Genomic DNA, 16,486 nt, shown 5'->3' with positions numbered 1-16,486 from the left:
GCTTAAAATAATGTATTGATTTCCCTCTGTCCTTGTCTTGTCATCTTTCCACCCGAGTAGGAATCAAAAAATGTATTTTTGACAAACATCAAATTTTTAGACCTTTCATAAAAATTCCCCAAAGTACTAAAACTTCTTTTTTTATTTATGTTGCTACACATATTTAAAAGATTTTTAAAATAAAATTAAAATACATCAAAATACTGGACTATTGCAAGAAACCAGTAGTGTAAAGATACAGCTTCTTACTAAGCATTCTGCGGTAACACTTAACGGTAAAGTACCCTTTCTAGCGTTAGTTACTGCATTATTAGGCATTATTTAAAATGATATGTTAACAGACACTTCCATGTATCTCGTAGCATTACTTAGAGTAGTACCAATACATTAATAAAATTTGCCTTTTGCATTATGTATGCATAACCTACATGTTAGTTAATATATTTGGAAAGCATAAAAAAACGATGAACTCAGCACTCAATTTTTCCTGATAGTTTACCTAACAGATCTTTGTTGTAAAAAAAATAAATAAAAATTTGGGTCACTGTGGCTTTTACCTAAGTGTGAAATTTTGCGTTTTTTTGTGACCACAGAAATATGTGTGCAATCAGCTCTGGTAGATTTTATTAAATTATTATTTTGTTATTATTTAAGGATTTGAAATCAATGTTTGTGTACTTTTTAATTAATAGTAGTCTGAATTGAATTGTAATTTATTTAAATCAAATTCTTCAAGCAAATTAATAATTTTAACTTCTTTTTTGATAAGTATTTTTCCAAACAGCTGATCTTTGGTTATTCAGTAAGAAAATATACATAATATAGATAATCTTTTTTGTTTCCACTACTCAGTCTTTATCAGACGGGCCAAATTTGAACGCAGAACATCACAAGTTGATGGGTGAAAGGACAGAAGCTTCAAGGCTGCGTGTAATCTCAAAAATAGATCTCATTGCTACTTGAGTTGTAAGGAAACATGACATTCTCATAAGAATTTGATAAGGGACATGCGTTTTGTCTGATTCAACAATCAGGAAGCCTTGTAAGTGTCTTTAGTATTTATAGTCTGTAAACACAACCACCTTACTTTGAACATGTGCTGACAGTTTGCTGTTTCATACTGTGACACTCTCTGCTCTCACACTAAGAAAACCTTTCAGGGTTTTTTCTTTAGTTTACTCTCATGAATCTTTTTTTTAATCAATTTTAAACAATGAGATAAATTAAAAACCTAAAATATCAACACTTATCTCAAGAAGTGTTTTTTACTTTCAAGATGTGGTATCAAAAGAAATTTGCTTTTCACATCAATTCTGTCATCAACTTTGAAAGGGCTTTTCATCCCAGCCACATTTTCTAACATCCCATTGCCACTAAAACCTTTATGGTGACATGAATGACCATTTTGGTTACTCACTTACAGCTCTTTTCCATTTGACAGCTGGCAAATGGTTTCTTTCACCACATTAAAAGTTGTTTTACCTATTTTTTTTTCTTGCTTAGAGCCTGAATGTTCCTCACTGCCGAATTAGAGCATTTAGGTGATTTTAGCTTCACAGAGGGCCTACTGTTGCGAAATATTAAACTAAATTCAAAATTGAATGAAAATGAAGAAAATTATGGCAAAATTTTAAAAATACAAGAATGCACTTCTGTCTAGATTGGAAATCAGTCTGAAGCCTGAAGACTTTTCAGCCCTCCACCACCCATCAGCAAATAAATACCATCCTGTGTTTTGTCCTATTCAAAGAGATGGCTCATTAATGTTGATAGTGAGCAACGTCAGGGTGTAACCTCATGTAATGATAGATTTATCTCTAAAAGCATTGTTTTAGTATATTTTCAATTTAAATTCATTTATTCAGTGAGGTAATTTTTGTGCCAAAACAAAAGAAATTGTGAGAAGCTTTTGATGACTCAAGAAGAATACGAATTACACAAAGACAGACGCATAACAGAGCAGGCAATTAACCTCCTAACATTCCCATCGTTCCTCTCCCCTGTGAATTCCTCATTATGCGCTGAAGTTTGTGTGCTGAAGGGGCGTGTGCATGAATACACTGACAAAGTTTTTACATGTGTCTGGGAGTGGATGTGTTTTCGCCAACACGCTTGCCCTCTGCTCAATCCCCAGCTCACTCCTGCAAGCAGCCGCGGAGCCCAGCCAACGCTGACGTGGTGGGTCTAGACCTGCCCTCCTACGGGTACACCCTGGTGTACAGCTGTCAGCCAGGTTATTTCCTCGCTGGAGGTTCAGAGCACCGCGTCTGCCGCTCTGACGGAAGCTGGACTGGCAAGGTGCCTGTGTGCAGAGGTGAGCGTTTGACGGAGGTCTTTGAGGGCAGATGATGGAGTGATTGATTAAGTTAAAGTTAGAACATTTCCAGAAGGTTGATAGTAAAGGTTGAGTGTGGGAGTTAAAAGCGATGAAAAGTAGGAATTTAATTACATGTGCCATCTGTTAGCATGTCAAGTAAAAACTAAGAATAAAGAAAGTGATGAACCCTCTGTTTAATTCAACATATTTTCTTAAATACACATATTAAAATTGAACTACCAGATATTTTTGCATTATAATCAACAGTCCTGTGCAAACAACATCCATATTTTTGACTTTCTTGTGCTTTGGAAACACCCAGCAGCTGCTAGGACTTGGTTTTGTTTTTTAACTTGCATGTTTATCTTATTCCGCAGTCGGATCAAAAACACAAGAGAAAAATGTCAAACCTGTAACAGGGACACCGAGTCCGAAAATAATAGGTGAGTATTACAATTGTAGTGGCCTCTCTTTTTAAAGATACGATAAGATTTATTTATTATTATTATTATTATTATTGTTATTATTATTATTATTATTATTATTATTATTATTATTATTATTATTTATTTATTTATTTATCTCAAAACATGGAAACTTCAATGTTGCAGCAGACAAAAGAGAGAAAAAAGTGCCAGTAACAATTACAATTCATGAAAAAACTAATAAAGTATAAATAAAAAGATGAAATATTTAAGATTTTGAAAAAATAACATGTAAGATAGAAGAAGATAGAAGCTGCTCTCGACAGTCATGGGATATTTGATCATTTTCAGTCAGGTTTTCGCAGAGCTCACTCCACTGAAACAGCCCTTCTCAGAGTCACTAATGACATCCTGATGCAGGGTGATGCAGGAAAATGCTCTGTGTTACTGTTATTAGACCTGACCGCAGCCTTTGACACTGTGGACCATAACATCCTCTTGGACAGGCTGAAAAACTGGGTTGGGGTCTCCGGATCAGCCTTAAACTGGTTTTCATCATATTTGACTGGCAGATCTTTCTCTGTTGTCTTCTCCAAGTTTAAGTCTTCTTCTGCTCCTCTCACTTCTGGTGTGCCCCAAGGCTCAGTTTTGGGACCTTTATTGTTTATTTTATATCTGCTGCCTTTACAGCATATTTTAAGTTCTTTTAATGACATTTCTTATCACTTTTATGCTGACGATATTCAGCTTTATGTGTCTTTTAAACCCCAGGATGTTTTTAAAATACAGACTTTACAAAAGTGTCTGGACTCAGTTAAGAGCTGGATGAATCACAACTTTCTCCAACTCAATGAAGCCAAAACTGAGGTCCTAGTTTGTGCTCCTGACAGTTGTCTCCCCAAGATAATCCATGAGCTCGGCTCACTTGCTTCTTTTATCAAGCCCTCTGTCAGGAACCTAGGTGTAACTTTAGACCCGGCTTTATCCCTGGACTCCCATGTCGGGTCACTCGTTCGCTCTTGTTTTTATCATCTAAAAAACATTGCAAAATTGAGTCCAGTTGTGTCCCGTTCTGAGATGGAGATGCTCATTCACAGTTTTATATCCTCCCGTCTCGACTATTGCAACTCCATCTTCACATGTTTAAGTAAAAAATCTCTAGAACGGCTCCAGATTGTCCAGAACGCTGCTGCTAGGCTTTTAACCAATTCATCCAAGTTCTCACACATCACCCCGTTGTTAATGCAGCTGCACTGGCTCCCCATTCACTACAGAGTGCATTTTAAAATCCTGGTCTTAACATACAGAGCTCTTAATGACCAAGCACCAGTCTACATAAAAGACCTGGTGCAGCCATACACTCCCAGCAGGTCACTGAGGTCATGTGACCAGGGTCTGCTGGCTGTTAAGAGAACCCGTTTAAAGACTAAAGGAGACAGAGCCTTTGCCACGGTGGCCCCATCCCTCTGGAACTCTCTTCCACTCAGCCTCAGATCTGTGGACTCAGTGTTTTCTTTTAAAAAGCAGCTAAAAACATATCTTTTTAAAATAGCCTTTTCTTAATTTCTTTTTAACATGTGTTTTTACTGTGTTTTACTGTTGTTTTATCGTGTTGTACTGTGAAGCACTTTGTGATTTTTATCTGGAAAGGTGCTATACAAATAAAGTTTATTATTATTATTATTATAAAAACATCTCTTTTATGAATAAAACTGACATGATTTAGGGTGACAAGTGGATTTAGTTTATTGTCATTCAGATTTAAATTGGTGTTGTGGTGTCGAGTTTCTAAAATATTTGGAACAGTTGCCCCTTGGCTTAAACCAAACACACTCACATCCTAAAGCACTATGACATGTGATGATGTGGCTTGTCTAGACCATGGTGGGGTCATACCAAAGACTACAATTAAAAAGGGACCGGATGCCGCTCTGCTTCACACTCAGCATCTTGGTATTGGCAGGGCATGCGTCCAATGCAGAAAATCAGTTTCATTACAGTCAGCTGTATGTGACAGTAGTGGGACTTGGACTAAACCACACTGACATGGACTGCTTTGAACATTATCTTCAAGAAAAGGAAATTTTTAGTATCAATAGTATAGTTTTTATTATTACTAGTCGTAGTCCTGGACATCGAAAGGGATTCATTGGGTTCTGAAGATGGATGGATGGATGGATGGATGAACTATTAGTGTTAGTGTTCTCATTATGAAGAATGCATTTTTGTTTTAACATTTATCTTAAAAAACAAACACAGAAACCCTCACTGCTCTGTACAGATAAACTTTTTTCATTCAGGTTATCTTCATTCACATACAAGCATCAGCTGAAAAATGTTTTCAAAAATCTGTTCCAAACAGATCTCAATAGGGTGATGCTATAGCTTAAGGTATCTCAGGGCAAATCCTTCTTTATTTGCAATTCTTAATTGGATCTTAAGCTCAATGCAGGGTGGCTATACAGACTGTGATTAGAATTATTTTTTTTTCTTTTGGCTACAAGCAGTCACCTTTTCATGCTCATAATTGACACCCATTTTTCCAATTGAGAATTACTCTCAGATGAGCTGCCTTAATCTCAATCTTAGTGAATAACATTTTCATTAGTTGACATTGTTAGAGCTTAAAAAGATCTTGATAATATTCAAATCAAATGAAAAGATTGGGGTAAGCTCTTAAATACTTTTATTCACCTCACATTAATTAGACATTTGTAATTTAAATATAAGTATTTAGTTTGAGATTAATATATATAGAGAGAGTTTGAATGGATTTGCTCTTATTGTACTTAACTAATTTTCTTTTCTTCCCCTTCAGTTCCTGATGATGTTTTTGCACCTGACTTTGTTTGGAAAGGCTCTTACCACTATAAGGGCCAGAAGCAGCCAATGAGCTTGATAGTCACCAGTTTTAATGCCACCACTGGAAAAGTGAATGTTACTTTAACAGACAGCAGCATGGAGTTTCTGCTCTCTGGTGAGTCATTTATAAATCATCTGTCTGTTACTTCCTGGCCTGCACCACCCCTCTCCACCTCCCCCCAACACCTCTGAATGTCACTTCCATTTATTCTCAGGGCACCATGTCAATCAGTCAATCAACAAATGATCTCATGCATGAGACTGGAAATTAACTATTGGTCTAAAAGACTGATGAAAAAGCCTGCAGAGACTGTTTATACACTCTGAAGTCTCTCCTTTCCCCTGCTATTTTTTTTCCTTTTTCTACCACCATCCTTCGTTTTCCTTTATAAAGGGATTTCTCCCTCCCTTTTTAAATATGCAGCATTTTAACTTGTACTTTTTTATCTTTGCCTCTTGTCACCTACACTGTAGGAGTCTACAAACGCCAGGAGGCACGGTTAATGCTCTTGCTATACCAGATGAGAGCACTAACCCACAGCTCTTTGAGTAGGATTACTGATGAGACTTGGGCGATGGATGGATTTGTGAGTATGAACGAGGATTGATTCTTTAAAAAATAACTGTTTAGTTTAGCTGTTTATATTTTATCTAAGCTTACAGATAAAAGCATCACAGGCAGATTGATTGTGTCTGCTTGGAGGCCAGAAGGAAGATGGACTTAAATGAATGGAATCGCTAGTTTTTCCCTCATTGCCTTGATGGGCCTTTGTTAAAAAAAAAAGACAGAAAGAAAGAAAAAAGCAAATTGGCATTGAATACAAAAAATACTTTTTTTAACATGTAAAAGAAAGTTAAAATGAATAACTAAATGAATACCTTAATATGTAAGAATAAAGTCAAAAATATACTGGGATAAAGTCATAAAGTTGTAAGAAAAAAGTATACTTTTTACTAATTCAAATTTTAAAATTTGTCTCATAAATAAAGTCATGAATTTATGAGACAAAAGTCGTAATTTTACAAGAATAAAGTCGTAAAATTACGAGACAAACGTTAAAATGTTACCAGAATAAAGTCATGAATTTATGAGAAAAAAACGTTATTTTTGTAAGAATAATTAAAAGAAAAAATAAACATGAAAGTAAAGTTGTGAAATTATGAGAAAAGTCATAATTTTACAAGAATTGAATCATACAAACTGAAAAAATAAACATTTTACAAGGACAAAGTTGTAAAAATATGAAATTTACTTGTTTTGTTAGGATTTTATGAATTAATTCTGATGTATTTGTTTTTTTCTATTGTGGCCCTCATATAAGGTGTTAAATATGTCTATTTCTGATTGCTGTTTTATTTGACATATATTTGTTGTACAGGATGCTGCCCTAGAGGATTCTTTTGATCTTTATAGCAATTTGTCTGATCCTAAAACAACTTTCCCAAATAGCCATAGAGGCACATTTGACATCGGAAAAAGCCTCAAACTGTTCTGTTTTAGTTGGTGGAACTGAAGTTTGTCTTCCAAAACAATCTTCAAGGTTTATTTCATAGCCTGTTATGAGTGTCCACTCATCTCAGAGCTATTGATGGCGTATGACACAGTCATGTTTTTTTTTTGGTGCAGCATGAAAGAACATTTTGACTCTAGCACTAAATGCAGTTTGTCTTGATGCGGTGTGGTAAACATGTGACACGCTGAGCTGTTCTTGTGCTGCTGATGCAGAAGCGATTCTTGAGCTCTGTGTGTGTATTTTGGTTAGGTTTCGGCTGAGCCTGAGGGTGGCAGCTATGTGTTTCAAGGCTTTATACAGGGTAAAGACTACGGACAGTTTGGATTACAGCAACTTGGTAAGCCTCTTTGAAAATGCTGAGTACTCCATTGCCATCAATCACTTGTCTTTGTCTCTCATTTTTTCCCACCATATTTTTTAATTTTTTAATCAGGTTCAGTTAGTTTAATGAAAACATTCCAGCTCAGGGTGAAATATCTCCTGAAAGGAGTTCGTACGATTTGGCAAAAGATTAAAGTCCCAATCTGATCTTATTTTCAAAGTGATCCCACTGGGATCCTTAAAAATTCCCCTCTGAGTTCTGGGCAGAACAGTCGCTGCGAAAAAATTCTGCCCCTTCCCATCACCCATAACTGATAGCGATCTGTTTACAGCTTCTCCTGCCCCTCACACCCCCAAGCTAACATTAGCGGTGCAATAAAAATGGTGAGCTATATTGGAGCTAAACAGCTGTACAGTTTTGATCCAAATGCCAGCTTAGACAAGGAAAACAAAGACATATATCATCTACTAGTAAATGCATGAGGTAGGGAATAAAGAAAAATCTGTGCACAAATTTATAATTTGTGTACAACTTTGCAGCAAAATATGAATGAAACATTTAGTTTTACATTTACATATCTATTTTGAATATGACTTTTCTTTCACCGGTTAAACAACGGGGTATAAAAAACATATTTATAAAGACAAAGTTGTCTTTATAAACTTTGGCCACAACTTTGTCTTTATGAATATGTTTTTTTATTGACAGATTCCTTATCCCATGCAGTATAAATACATTAGAATAGAGCAAGGAGCTTGTGGCCTGCCCAGAATATTTTCTACGTAACAATTGCACTGTTTGATTGCTATTTTATGTCACACATCATATTGGAAAAAACTGTTCTTTTTAAATTTTGCAGCAGTAAATATGCCCTCCTAGTTCTTCCAACTTACTAAATATAAATTATCGACATTTATTGGCAACATCTGATTGGAATTCTCAGCACTGTGATGTCAGAGGAGCTGAGAACACTGATACATGTCAAATGAGTTTAAATGAAAGTTAACCTGTTTTGGTGTGAACCTTTATTTTTGGAGAGGAAACATTTTCCTGGTATGTCAGAAAATCCCCAAAAGATTAAACCAAATAGTTAAGCCAGTCTTAATTAACTCTGCACTGTTATTTACTCAGGCAAGTCCCACTGCAATTGTATAAAGTACTCCTTACAGATGATTCAGAACCAGATGTTTATGTGCTTAAGAAATATAAGAGCAGTTTACCAGTTTGCTCCTTTTAAACAGTAGATGTGTTTTGTCTTATTTATCTTCGTTTTCTGCATCGACTGCTTAACTGGATGCAAAGCAATCCTTGGAGAAGCATCATTCTGAAGACTTACAAGTGCACACATAACCATCAACAAGTTTTTTTAAAAATTAATAAAGTAACTCAAGGTTTTCTCAACATACGGACAAATCAAATTCATGGTAAAAGCTTTAACAGGGAGGCTTATAAATATATCAGGATTTTATGTTCAAGACCTAACTGTTGAACCTGGTCAGACACAAAATATTATAAAATTCTTCTTATTTTCCTTCTTAAGTAATTAAAATTCAAAGCCCAACTTGTTGCACCAAATCCAATTATAAAAGAAATAGTCCTTTTGAGACAGTATTGTTTGCCATCTGGCAGATTACATGGTGTGGTTAACTGGAGATGGGTAAGGTAGCCTGTAGGAGGTAGTTAGATTTGTCTTCAAATATTCATCCACATGATAACTAAAGTAAGAAAAAAAAATAACAAATGAAGATGCTACTTCTACAGCTTGAATGTGATATTCTATTTATTGTTTTAACACTTATTGAACCAAAGCATTTGATGAAAAAGTTTCCATTCCCAAGTAAATTCTAAAACTGTTAAAGTCATTCTGATGACAACAAGAATCAACAAGTGTATTTTTCATGTAGAATAAATGACAAAAAACATACGCAGAACTGCCTATTGGGCGACAGTGGCTCAGGTGGTTGAGCGGGTCGTCCAATGATCGAAGGGTTGGCGGTTCGATTCCCCGCTCCCACCAGCCAAAATGTCGTTGTGTCCTTGGGCAAGACACTTCACCCTCCTTGCCTCCAGTGTGGCTCCACTGGTGTGTGAATGCGCATGAATGATCCTGGTGATGGTCAGAGGGGCCGTAGGCACGAACTGGCAGCCACGCCTCTGTCAGTCTGCCCCAGGGCAGCTGTGGCTACAACCGTAGCTTACCATCACCAAGTATGAATGAGGAGTGAATGAATAATGGACACAATGTAAGCGCTTTGGGTGTCTTGAAAAGCGCAGATAAATCCAATCCATTATTATTATTATTATTATTATTGTAGCTGAGAAATGGTAATAATACTTCATTACAAATGTACCTAAAGCTAAATAAAAACTACAATGTACATAAAATACTTTTAGGAGATTTTTGCAAGGTTCATTATTAAATGTAATCAAATACTAACTTACCAACTGCTGTTATTTTTGAGCTAATGTCGTTAAATGGGGGCGGAGCTACAATTTCTTTGTCAAAATTAGTGTCATTATTGACAAAGAAATCATCAATCCAAGCTTCTTTAAGCATTGAAAAATTAACAAAAACAATATTTTTAAATGAAATCTTAAGTCTGTGAGCCCTCAAATTATTTGCTACGCCCCTGTATTGTGTATGCTGGCCCATCTGTGTTTTCAAGAATTTCAACACTTTTTTTTTGTGCAACTGTTTTACATTAGTAATAGCCCCTAGACTAAAAGAAACACTGTTTTAATATTAATACAGGAAAAAAATAATAAAACTGTTTGAAATCTGTATTTCTGATCCTTTCATTTGGGATGGCATTCCAATCTGCTCTTCTTATTAGCCACCCTTCTAAAGTCTTCTACCCCCCCCCCCCCCCCCCCTGCTGCCCCCCATATAAAAAAGTTCTAGCTTTGCCACTGGCTGAGGTGAATGCTTTAAAAGTTACTTTGCACTTTTGATTCTTTTAAAAATATTTTCTAGTGGCAAAAGATTTTGTTTACATGCTTAAAGGCAAGTTTTAGGTGAGCAAAGCTGGATGACACTTTAAATGGTCTGTATCTAAGCAAGGAATCCAGCTCCCCTACTTTCAGGGTGGCCACTCTTCACAAACCCACTGAACTTGTTTTTTGTTTTGTTCAAAAACTCATTTTGAATTTTGCCTCATCCCCTTCTGGTCCATTAGCTGATTGAGCATTGTGCAATAGTATCAGGCTGTTGTTAGCAAATTTGCGGACCTCCCAGACATTGAGTAAAAATGTATGTAGAAAAAATCTGGAAGACCCTCCTGGCCCAGCACTCCAAATGTTTGGAAGTTTACTGTGTTTTAGCGTATTTTTTGCCTCTTTCTTTTTGTAAAAGTGCGTTTTAAATCTGCACCGTCTTCCTGCTGATACTCATTCAGGCCCATTCCCACATAAAGACTGATGTTATCTTCTTCTTCATCATTGTTCATCTCTTTGTGCTCATTATTACTGCTATTCTAAACTAGTTTTTCACAGTTACAGTGATGATTATTAGACTGCTCGGTCCCAAACTCATCCTTGCTATGATCTTTCTCATCTATTCCATTCTATCCATCTACTCTGTATTGTCATTGTCCCCAGCAGACACGTAGCCACTTACCGGTATCATTGCGATTCTCCATTTTCATTCTGTCTGCTAATGGGCAAATCTAAATAGATTGACTGACCACTGTCGATATTCTCCATATGATTCTGATTTCTATTTTTTTCTCCTCTAGGTTTGAGTCTGAGAGAGAACGTTACGCTTGCTGACCCCGAGGCGAACGGCTCTACCAACAGCAGTTCTGTGGCTGTTGCCATCCTGGTGCCTTTTTTCGCTCTCATCTTTGCAGGCCTGGGATTTTATCTCTACAAGCAGCGGTATGAAATGTTAACCATCCTAAACAAATCAACAATCAAAAACCTTCCACCCAAATTCAGCTTTTTCTGAGTTTTAGATCTTTCAAAGCACATCTATTTTATCGTTCTGCATGCTCTAAGAGTTTTAACCCCCCCGGATTTCTGTTGATGCCTGTAGAGCTACAGCCAAAGAAAATTTACATCCAGATGGGATCCATGATTCACTCAGGTGGACCTTCATAGCTTGCAGCGCTGTGATTATTCTCCTCCTTTGAAAAGTAGCGCACTCCTAAAAGACTTCAAGAGCGTGACATAATGTGCTACTCACCGGTCTAGTCTAGAATATGTGCATCAGAACATTTATGCTAACAAGTGAATTGTCCTTTAAGTTTCATATGCATTTGTTTCTTTACAGTGTAAATGTTTGGCACTAAATGCATTGTGTGATTGAAACTGATTACCTCTCCGAAGAATGCATACGTGCAGAGTCCGTGGCATGCAAATGTTGCATTCATTATGTGAGCTGCAAGTAAAAACTGGCGCCGGGCTCCTCTGACTGCTCTTTTCAACAATAATTACCACACAGCCTCATTTACCTTTTGCAGCTGCTCTCTCCAAGATAATGGAAACATGTTTATGTGACTGGAAGGACTGAGGGTAATTGGAACTGTGTCTCTCGTTTTACATGCAAACCTCTCTGTTTTGTGGTGTTTGCAGAAAAACGGATAAAGCGCAGTACACAGGATGTTCTGTCCACGAGAACAACAACGGCCAGGCCACGTTCGAGAACCCCATGTACAACACAAACACAAAAGCCGCCGAGGGGAAAGTCGTCCGGTTCGACCCCAATCTCAACACTATCTGCACCATGGTTTAATGTCTGCTGCTTGGGAGTTAAAAAGAACTACAACCCTGAGAGAAGGGAGGAGAATAGAACTTTGTGGGAGGTTTTGTTTTGATTTTTGATTGAAAAAAATATTTTGAAGAAATGTTTCTAATCACTTTCTGGTGAACACACTGCAAAGACACTAAAGGACATAAAGCACACTTTTAGCAACCACAATGGTAGCTGCAATCAACAGAGTTTAGGAGATTTAAAAAATGAAAGCAAGAGTATGTCTCACACCTTTTCCAATCTCCCTGTTTTTTGGTGAAGAAAAATGTCTTTGCACTCTGTGAGTGCTGGCTCTTTGAATAAAAGAGCCTCTGGCATATAGATGAAATAGAGTATTTTATGCTCTGTAGTATAAATATAGAGGGATTATTTCACAACACCAAATACACAAAAAAATTATATGTTTTTCTTTTAAAAAAAAAAACAGTCCACTTATAGGCCATTTACTCTGCCTTCACCCTTTTTTTGAATTACTTTACATATTGGAGTTTCTGAAGTGAAAGTTGATCAATGTGATCTTTTTTCAGCATCAGAGCATGTAAGAGGAGTGAAAGTAGCAAAAAAAAAAAAACAAGAAACTGCCTCTTCTGTAATCAAGTCAGTGCTGTACTCAATTTAGAGAAAAAGGGTCAACTATACCTTGGATGGTACCTTTTACCAATCAGATATATGGTCACAGATCTAAGCTCTAAAGTGCAGCACAGGTGATGCTAAAGCGTTTGCTGTTGCCTGTTCTCATAAAATAGCAGAACATTTCCTTTAAACGGCTACATTTTTTATTTACCCGTTAGTTAAATTTAAATTTTTCTTTTGAGGAAATCATATTTCTTTTGTCATGAGGTCAATGGTTTCAAACTTTAATCTTTATTTATTGTTTTTTAACCTGGTCTACAAAGAATCTGGAGTGCATAACTTCAGCCTTCAATCTGTCTATATATATATATATATATATTTTAAAAATAATCTAAAAATATATTTTTTCTTGACATTTATGAGCGTCTCACAACAGCAGGATTGAAAATATCTTTAACCTGCAGCTGGCCAGGTTTCCCAGAGGTTCATTTAAGACTGGATGGATGATTTTACTGAGATGAAATCAAGTCAGCAGTCTGTGGTAGAGTAGGGTTTAATGTCTTGTTTTATGCTCACGAAAACTTTGTCATGCTTCCTCTGTTTTTACATCCACTCACAGACAGAATGAGCCCATCCACTGCTTTGGCTCTGCTTTTCACAAATCAAGCAAAGTGCGTTCTCCTCTCATTCTTTTGGGAAACCGTGCCTTAGACAGAAAATTCATCCTCCTGATGAAACATTGCCCCCCTGCCCATCTCTTCTCACCCCCCCCCCCCTTCAGATACAAGTAGTCATTTCAATGTCTGAGAAGACATGCGCTTCTGCTAACAAATGTACAGAATACACCAGAGATTTTGCACACCTAAACACCGTCTTTCATGACCAGCTGGGTTTTAGAATTGAAAGATGAACTGTCATCACATTTCTACATCATTGCAGTGCCTTGACTACTGTATGGGCATATGTTTTGAACATGTAACACTTTTTACATTAATAAAACTGCACACACGTGTGACTTATCTGCACAGTTTGCAATGATTTAGCATAGTGATGTCAGATGGTTTATCGAGGAAGCGAGGGCAAGAAGCAGCTCATAGTTACATAAATGTGCATGTCGATAAAAAGTGACCCAGTATAGCAATTGCTGCTATTGTACTTTGTACCACTATGTTGACTCCTGTCATTGCTATTCCATTTTGTACATTTATACAGTTTTGATACTTGATGGCACTCTTTGGCAAGATGTCTTGTGTTAACAATATGTAATATATTTTGCGACTTCACATTTCTTATGGATGGGACAAGAATAGCATCTGGTGCAAATAGTAAAATGGTCTCACATCCGGAGGCTCCTGAATAGAATAGAATGCTTTTAAACGTGCCACACAATTGATATCCCGTTCAACAACCTGTGTATATGAAACTGTAGATATTACAGAACTTTTGTAAAGAGGTCTATTTTTTATGCAGATAAAAGCATTTGTAAGTTATTGAATATGTTGTGTAAAATTTCACTTGTAAATGTCATGTAAGATCAAAAAGATTTGTATTTTTTTCTTTATCAGCAATGTATAAATCGTTAATTTATATATATAAAATATAAAATAAATAATTTGCGTTGCTCTTCTTTTCTTCTTGGTTTAACCAAGTACAGTATAGTAAAGCATTCCCGGTGGTCTTTTAAATGATTATGCCAATTTTAGGCATAGGATATAGTTACTGCAGTGTGGAACTGTTAGCACAGAGTAAGCCCGCCCCAAAAGTAGCTGACATTAACTTAAAAAATGCTTTTTGAATCTGCTTCCCATGCAACATTCAGATTTTGTTCTTTTGTTAAATCTTCCATTTGAATCATTTTAATCACTAACCATTTATGGTGCGAAAGCTCCCAAATGAGGCTCCAATGACTTTACCTCCTCCTGTAACCCTTGTGCTATCCTAGGCACTTTAACATTGGGAGTTGGATCATCTAGACCCAATAGACACAACCTTTTTTCTTCAATGAATTGTGATCTTCACTGGTGTCCATGGATTACATGAAATCTTTCCACCTTTATCCACCTTTGTTATGGTAGGAATAAAACGTCAATGCAAGGGTGGGTTCATAGGATAGCACAAGGATAAGAAGACATGATAATATGAAAAACTATCTGAAAAACAGCAGACAAGAACAACTTTTGCATCTTTAAACCAGCTCTCTGCTGTATTACGATTCACTTCCATAACATTTGTACCCTGCAAATAAAATTAGCCAACGCTACTTTAATTTCCTTTAAAACTTCCCATTTAAAATGCTTGACATAATGAAGGATCACTGTCTTTTCCATTTTAGTTCATATGGTTCAAAAAATAGACCAGAATTGAAACTAATTAGTATCACAGATTGAAGACTGCATATTAATGCACTTAAAACTCCCTATGGCATCTAGACTTCTCTTCCCTGCAGGTCCACATCACCATGTAAAGTTTACAAGACTTCAGAGCTCAGAATACTCAATGCTGCGGATTACCTTGACTCGTAAACGTAACATCAAAACAAAGGTGTATTTTGTTTTAAATTAGATTAAAATTTAAATTAGGAGAACTAGCAACTGACCTTTATTGCTTTCACCTTTTCTAGACACATTAGCCATGCAGAAATCAACAAAAGCTTTTGTCAAACTGAAAAGGTCTTCCTTGTTGAGCTCCGAATAAAATACAAAACAGCATAGTGTGAAAGTCAGGTCAAAGGTGAGAGTAGCAATAGGTCACATGATGTCTTCATAATAGTTATGTGGCTGTGGCAAACCTAAAACCTTAGTCACAACTGCCCTTTCACGTGGATATGGGCTATCTGCAGGTGAAAAATGGAAAAACGTCTACCAGCCACTCAGGAGGCTTGCACAAAATTGTAAGATGGTTGTGGCAAACGCTTGTGCAACACGTAGGTCAGATGCAGGCACGTCGTACGGTGAGCATCCTACAGGCACGTACCTGCACATACTGTGCATGCAGCATTTGCGCGCAGTTAGTAAGGAGTGTGTACGCACACCTTGCGAATAGCTAGAGTGTGGTGTAAGGGAGACAGCATCACCTGAATGTCAGAAGTGCATGCAACTTACATTATTCTTATGAATACTTCACAATACACTTACCACACGCACAACAATGGTTCCATTTTTATGACATCCCTTTAGGTGGATACATGAAGCACCTGTGCTCCCCTCCATGGGCCCGGACAACCCAACACCTGCAGCATCCATATGGGTCAACCCCCATACATGACCAAAGCTTTAGCTTTGTTTGCTAAAGGAAAATGCAAATGTTGATTCAACATCATGAAAAGTTCATGCTTTATGCTTGTCTGATGATAACAAATGTGTCTAAAGTTTTAGTGGACCAGTCACTCTTGAACTCTTGTCATAGTTAAACTAATTGCTGATCTGTGTATTATGAAAGCCAAACTTAGCTACAAATTTTCAAGTTTTTATATTTTTTAATTACTCCCTTTCGAAAACACTCATGCTTACAGCCTTACATTAAGGCAAAGTTGAGTTAAAATGATTCCAATCAAAGGAATCACAGTGAAAGCAATCATTGAAGGAGTGTATGCAAATGAAGACAACGTCTAAAAAAAGTCACCACAAAAACAAATGACAGGAACCATTCTATTTTCAGCCTGGGGTTAAATGTATACTTTAATGTCTGAGCCCAGGATCTGTGTATGCATTAAAAATATTTGCC

At 36.7% G+C, this 16,486-nt stretch overlaps 1 protein-coding gene across 7 annotated transcripts in view; it reads left to right on the top strand.

Moving 5' to 3' along the window:
- The window catches only part of LOC101167820 (CUB and sushi domain-containing protein 3), a 301,513-nt gene extending 287,128 nt beyond the window's left edge, over window positions 1-14,385 (top strand). For 4 of the 7 annotated variants that reach the window (XM_078933065.1, XM_078933066.1, XM_078933070.1 and 1 more), the window contains 7 exons: window positions 2,135-2,314; window positions 2,695-2,760; window positions 5,561-5,719; window positions 6,079-6,191; window positions 7,368-7,455; window positions 11,175-11,316; window positions 12,013-12,768. In XM_078933065.1, the coding sequence (XP_078789191.1) occupies window positions 2,135-2,314; window positions 2,695-2,760; window positions 5,561-5,719; window positions 6,079-6,191; window positions 7,368-7,455; window positions 11,175-11,316; window positions 12,013-12,172 (908 nt within the window). In that variant the 3' untranslated portion in view covers window positions 12,173-12,768. Of the gene's footprint in view, window positions 1-2,134; window positions 2,315-2,694; window positions 2,761-5,560; window positions 5,720-6,078; window positions 6,192-7,367; window positions 7,456-11,174; window positions 11,317-12,012 lie in introns of all 7 variants that reach the window. The other 3 variants (XM_078933064.1, XM_078933067.1, XM_078933068.1) reach the window with 1 other exon arrangement.
- Window positions 14,386-16,486: the final 2,101 nt, after the last annotated feature.

The sequence above is a fragment of the Oryzias latipes genome, chromosome 16, assembly GCF_053564925.1.
Source record: "Oryzias latipes strain Hd-rR chromosome 16, Olatipes_Hd-rR_3.1".
Taxonomy (NCBI): Eukaryota; Metazoa; Chordata; class Actinopteri; order Beloniformes; family Adrianichthyidae; genus Oryzias; species Oryzias latipes.
This window is presented reverse-complemented; position numbering and strand designations above follow the sequence as displayed.